This window comes from Synchiropus splendidus, chromosome 1 (assembly GCF_027744825.2).
Source record: "Synchiropus splendidus isolate RoL2022-P1 chromosome 1, RoL_Sspl_1.0, whole genome shotgun sequence".
Taxonomy (NCBI): Eukaryota; Metazoa; Chordata; class Actinopteri; order Syngnathiformes; family Callionymidae; genus Synchiropus; species Synchiropus splendidus.
In genome coordinates, this window is record NC_071334.1 from 22,089,456 (window position 1) to 22,096,186 (window position 6,731).

At 39.2% G+C, this 6,731-nt stretch overlaps 1 protein-coding gene across 1 annotated transcript; it reads left to right on the forward strand.

The window, feature by feature from the left end:
• Positions 1 to 127: 127 nt before the first annotated feature.
• On the forward strand, positions 128 to 5,503 carry phb2b (prohibitin 2b). Its single transcript, XM_053881869.1, has 10 exons — positions 128 to 216; positions 1,257 to 1,389; positions 2,243 to 2,327; positions 2,476 to 2,555; positions 2,732 to 2,916; positions 3,024 to 3,153; positions 3,586 to 3,689; positions 3,773 to 3,850; positions 4,428 to 4,507; positions 4,949 to 5,503. Exons 1-10 carry the CDS (start codon positions 196 to 198, stop codon positions 4,971 to 4,973), a joined length of 921 nt encoding a protein of 306 aa, XP_053737844.1. The 5' UTR covers positions 128 to 195; the 3' UTR covers positions 4,974 to 5,503.
• Positions 5,504 to 6,731: the final 1,228 nt, after the last annotated feature.

Below are 6,731 nucleotides of genomic sequence, written 5' to 3' on the forward strand. Positions count from 1 at the left end.
GTCCCTTTGTCAAAAATATCAACAAAAATCGTTTTAATTAAATTTACGGGCTGCTTTAACGGTCGAATTATGTGTTACTCTTGATAAACCGTTACGCCTCCTGGCAACGCCCTGGACCACTACATGTCCCAGAAGTCCATGCGGCTCACACGAGTAGTTGGGTTGTGACGACCTTGGGTTCGGCGTTTCAGCAGCATGGCGGGCAAGGAACCTAATGTAAGTCTTTTCAGTTTTGGATGTACATTCAATGCGTAAATACAAGTACTTTTTTTAAATGCGTCTTAGAGTCTAGCCTTACTGTTTTTAGCAACAATAGCCTCTAACCGGCATGCGTGTGTCAGAATAGCTAGGTGAGCTCAGTTAGCATGCTACATAACAGGTTGTCTGTCCAAACTCCACTGTGCCTCAAGGTTTTTAACTTGGTGACACCTGGAAGAAAAAAATACACTGTCACATCTGGTGTCTCGTGGCGTTCGCTCTTTAATGATCACGTCAAATTTGCGGTCCTGGACCTTGAGTCATTCATACAGAGAAGCACAGCGCAGCCTGACTTATGTTGAAATGAATCAAACATGGTTACACACTTCGAGTCCTGTGTTTTATAATGTTGCCAGGCTTCCCCAGTTTCTGACACACTGTACCTCATACACAGTAATAATTGAGTAACTCACGATTCAAATCAAGTACACATTATGAAAAATAGTATAATACAACATTCTCGTGCTAAACTTAATCTGCTTGCTATTACCTTTTTGAATATTGTATTTTTAGGACCAAGGAATGCAACTAGTAGTTGTTATTGACACAACCTTGTGATTCATCTTACTAACTGCATCCTACCATGAAGGTCACCGGTTCAAACCCAGCTTGAGGCTGCTATGGGACCAACTTGAGTCCTTTGTGGAGTTGCGTGTTCTGTCTGTGCTTTTGCGTGTTTCCCCTGGCTTATCTATTTTCTCACATAGTCCAACAACATACAGAGATTAATTGATGACTCAAAACTGTGTGTGGTGCTCTTTCTCTTGTGTGCCTTGTGATGGACTGTCAACTGTCTCCCTCAATAAATAAATGCCTTTGTATTGAAAAACAAATTTCCTTCATCAAACAAATGTATGATGGGTTAACATTGGATTGGCTACGTAAAATCATCTGTCAGGTCTTGGATATCCACCATTGTGTCTTAGCAGAACAAGATAACACTGAGATGTGATGCAGAACACACTTGGCTCTAAAATGCATTTTTACTCTAATTGTAGCGCTTGGTCCAGCACTTGAGGGATTTGGCTGGACGCATGTCCTCATCTGGCGGCAGAGGTGCGGGACTGGGTTTGAAGCTACTTATTGGAGCTGGTGCCTTAGCCTATGGCGTCAAAGAGGCTACTTATACAGGTAAGAATTTTACAGTTAATATGGATCACAGCAAAGAAATCTTCATGTAAGGGATAACATGTACTGCAGTGCTTAAGTTGATGCACTGTGAGATTAATGTCCGTGGTTGATGGTCATTTCGCTACTAACTAATGCTGCAAGTATACACCAGCATACAGTACATTAAAAAAATAATCAGCAAAATGTTTTATGTTGAACGTCAACACACATAAAAAAAAATCTATACCAAAACCAAATAGCGACAAATTGGATTGGTAACACAGTTACCAGTTATAGGAGCATGTAACGTTTTTGTCACATCATTTTTTTCTGTGAAATGTGTTCACCAAATTGTATTCGAAGTAACTTCTGTTTTGTGACTCAACCTTAACCTTACAGTATGTCTGATGTTCTACAGTGGTGGAAAAAAGTTTTCAGACACCCCATGGCTTCTACTGGTTGCTAATGGCAGGACTGCTTAATTTTAATAATGTGTGATATTGGATTTATTTTTTTGTTTTGAACACACTGTTATTTATTGAGTTTAATGCTAATTATTTTGAGAGCTGACATATTGAAACTTTCAATAATTTAGTTTTGTTTTTGTCGTAAAACATTGTAAGTATAATTTGTATTTGTTTGTGTCTGTATAATGCAGCCACACATTTTGAAACATGAAAAACATTTTTTCATGACTTTTCATGATAATATCTAACTTTTCAAATTTAATGGTGTCCAAAAACTTGTTTTCGCCACTGTATTTGAGACATAGATTACAATGCGTTTCATGCAACTTCAACTGTCAAACAGGAATCTAGCTTAATTTTAGTCATGCCTATTTCATTTTGAATTAACATGTTCTGCTGTTCTCCAGTGGAAGGTGGTCACAGAGCCATCATTTTCAACAGAATCGGAGGCATGCAGATGGACACAGTTTTGGCTGAAGGGCTTCACTTCAGGTATACTGAATAACACGATTTTTCCTTTTTTAAAATTTGGACTTGAACTAAGTGTCTGTTGTTGTTCAGTTAACCAAGCATCGTGTGTCAGACGTGACATATACTTGTGTGTATACTTTAAAAACACCGTCTGCAAACTGTCTTTCAGGATCCCTTGGTTCCAGTACCCGATAATCTATGACATCAGAGCCAAACCCAGAAAGATATCCTCTTTGACTGGCAGCAAAGGTAATAGAAAATAGGTCCCCAGACTTGCACAACCTGCAGAAGCAGTAAATTGCTAGCTCCCTAAACATAAAATGAATTTATGAAGCTTTGTGTCACATGGTATTTGTCATAATAGAAATGCCTCTTTCTGCAGCGAGATAAATGACCTTCTCTCCTTGTGGCCTTTTTCTTTATAGATCTACAGATGGTGAACATCGCGGTGCGTGTTCTGTCTAGGCCCATGGCCTCAAACCTTCCAGTCATGTATCAGCAACTGGGGAAAGACTATGACGAGCGAGTCCTTCCCTCCATTGTCAATGAGGTCCTCAAGTCAGTTGTTGCAAAGTTCAACGCCTCTCAGCTCATCACCCAGAGAGCACAGGTATTGCAGACAAAACCAGTCATCGGCTGAGTGGAAGATGAGATTTAAGTTCTGAGGAAATCAACTTGCGAAAAAGTGTGTCAGCTGACTGTTGCTGTTGTCATCAGGTGTCGCTGTTAGTGCGCAGAGAGCTCTTTGAGCGAGCCAAAGACTTTAACATCATTCTTGATGATGTGGCCATCACTGAGCTGAGCTTCAGCAGTCAGTACACTGCTGCTGTTGAGGCTAAACAAGTTGGTAAGTTTTTGCATATTTGGAAAGAACTTGCTGTACAAGTTGGTAATAATCACATTTACATGATTCTAGCATGAGTGTATGGGTTGTCTTTTTAAGACCTAGCATGTATTATCCCAGCGATGGCCACTGTTCATCATGTATTCAAAGTCATGTATGCTCCTGAAACATTGTCAAAACTACATCAACCAAATAAAATCTGTTAGAATAATCCTATGTTTGATGTTCAGTACAAAATATATGCTGATGATAAACCTGCAGTTCTCATTGCATGTTAGTTGTGATGGTTAGAATTGACATGCATAAGCCACATTTTTATGCCACCTGCAAAAATTCTGTTGAAATTCCATATGAATGTCTTTGAGATGTTTGAGTTTTTTTTATATTTTTTTCCCTGATAAGACCCATTTAACGTCCATGTGTCTCTCTCAACAGCCCAGCAGGAGGCACAGCGAGCCCAGTTTTATGTGGAAAAGGCCAAACAGGACCAGAGACAGAAGATCATCCAGGCTGAGGGAGAAGCTGAAGCTGCCAAAATGGTAAGTGTGTTTGCAACTGCTGCTTGACTGAACTGAAAAAATGCAATGCTTCATACTGTATTTTGCTTTTCTCTGTGTTTCAGTTAGGGCAAGCAGTCACGAAAAACCCAGGATACCTGAAGCTGAGGCGGATCAGAGCAGCCCAGAACATTGCTAAAACAGTTAGTACACCTTATCTATCGTTCTTTGTCTCTCATACACATTGGTTGAAAGCATTAAAAACATTAAAATATTAATATAACATATAACATTAAAAAACATTAAAATATTAATTCCATAATATAACTGCGTCTCCCTTTAAGGAATAAGCAGAGGAAAATACCTACATTTATGAATGAATTCTGATTACTAGGGATCCACCGAGTATTCGGTGGCTGAATGTATTCTCCCAAATGATTGGGAAAAAAAGGCAACATTTGTATTCACTTAGAGTCATGTATTAAACGCAGATTTGGCTTTTGTCACAAATTTTCAATTCGGTTCATCCGTACTGATAAAACATTTGCAGTAGACTGCTTGTTGTGTTTAACAAGTTTCTGTGGAGTTGGTAGCATTACATGGCTGGCCTTACTGAAAGCTAAAATCTTCATTTTATATTCATTTACATTGTTATTTTACATTAGAAGTGCAAGGACATTTTTCTGGAGTGCTAGTTCTGTTTCTCCATGTTGGAAATGTAAATTCCTATTTCATGATGATGGTGAAATGGTGGTCATTGAACAATGTATCTTCTTTCAGGTGTCAACATCTCAGAACAAGGTGTATCTTAATGCTGACAGTCTGGTGCTCAATCTACAAGACCAGATCTCTTTTAACAAGTAAGTTCTGAATAATTCCCCTGTGGTTGAATCTAAATGACATCATGCCGTATGTTGAAACAAATTAATTGTAAAAGCATGTTTTTGCTTAAGGTGCTTCTTATCAAATTTTGTGAAACATTATCATTTTAATACGACCCCTGATATTCTGTTATGATCCTGTGTCCAACTGAAATTCACAAGGACATGACTGTGTTTTGTCACTGCATTCATGGAGATGAAGTGGGTGCTATCACAGTGCTGTAGCTTTTTATACTTTTTATATACTTATACTTTTATACATATATATATATATACATATGTTTGTGGAAAAAAAATTTGACCTAGCCTGTCTAAACACTAATAATGCTCTGTGAGTGAAAATGATTCTCCCATGACGTCATCTGCTCATCTGTGCTGCGGTGGTGCAATGTGGTAAACAAGCATTCTGTTGTTTTCCAGCTTGTCTTTGGGCTCGAAGAAGTAATGAAGAGGAGTGAGAAGAAGCAGTTGAACTGTCGTTGCTCTTAGCTTCATGTCCACAGACTGTTTCATTGTCGCCTGTGTCAGGAACAATCAGCAGCCATGAATGTGGATGCCCACAAAGAAGCCATTCATTTCTCTCTTTTCTTTAAGCCCCCTCATCAACGGATTATTCTGAAGATGTCTCATTGACAAAAAGTGAATTGAAGTGAAACAATGTTATTCCTACGTAGATGAAGAACTGAAAATGATTTGTTGCTTGCAAATGAACAGTAAAACCTTGTCATGGTCAGTTTCAAAACGTCTTTGCCATTTTCTCCTGTCAGCGGAGCCACTATCTGAAATTATTCAGTCGGATGAAACTGTAGTGTGCTACAAATACATCCACTTCATATAAGCACTCTGCTTTTATCATGTCACACACTGTGCTATGACGGTACCATGACAGATCCCCACACTTCCACCAGTCCAATCTAGTATGCCAAGTATATCTGCTGGTAAAGGCCGCTAATATATCAAGTAATAAACTTCTATTGTCACATTTCTTTGGCCATCTTGCTTGGAACACAGCCTTGGTGTTTATTTCATGACCTTTACTCATTTTTGTCTTTCTCTGTAATTTTCAAACAAAATATCTCAAGATTAAGTTCTGTGCATGTCTGTGACTAGTCAGACGCCTCGGATTTCCTCAAGACTTTTCATTTGATTGTGGTTAATTCTTCCATACTCAAAAAAAGATTCATCCAGTGTTTCCTTTTTTTACCTTTTTTGATGAGCAGTTCATTGGACTAGGTTTTTATTGCGCCATTAACCTACCTCTAATGGTTTTAGCAAATAATATGCAGTACATTTAGCCCAAAACAATGATACTGCGAGGTTTTCTGCTGCTGTGTTTATCACCAGCTAAATGTATGTCACAGGGCTCCTAAAAATGTCTTCAGATGGCTCTATGGTGCCCTCTGTAGACAAGATTTCACTAACCTTCAGGGCAACCATCTGGTTATAACCTGGCAAATACCAAGTGTGCCTGGCTGTCAGTGATGGAGTGAGCTCACGTCTGCTGTTTTCCACTAACACTGATGCTGTCTTCAACTGGACTGAGCTATTTTTTTTTTATCATCTACAGTCTGTCCACTGTTGATCACTTCTGTATTGAGTGCTTTATAGACAGATAATACGCAAACCTTTTTAATTTTCAATATTATATTGGTGTAATATCTTTTTACCATTTGTGTGCGCTGATGTGCAGATCAAATGACTTCCACTAGGGGAAGTAAGCCACTCCTGTGTAGGTATTGATTACTGACATGTGCTTGTGTCACGTCCTCTTGTGAATCTATTAACCTCCAAACGTCTCAGCATCTTTCAATATCAGCTGCACGGTTCCCATGGCAACAATGATCATAGAGTAGATTCCATCAAATAATCAGAAGCTGGTGTGAGGGCGACTGCGTCTTCTGAGTGGGTACTTTGATGTTTTTGGTTGCATAGGAAGCAGATGATAGTGTGAGGATGTGGAAGGGGGTCAGGTGTCTTGAGAGAGTCTCAACCATAAACCGTGTTTCTTGAATGGTCTGGAAGCAACTGAGATTAGGCCTGACCATCTGGAGGGGACTTTTGGAAGTGGCCCAAACTACATGTCTAAAGCTCAGTCATCTAGAGTAAAGCTGGAAGGGATTTGATTGTCTATGGTTAGCCTGAGGATTGCACGATGGCAAACAGTTGGAGGAAATTATGTCCTTTTTGGGTGGGCAAAACGTCT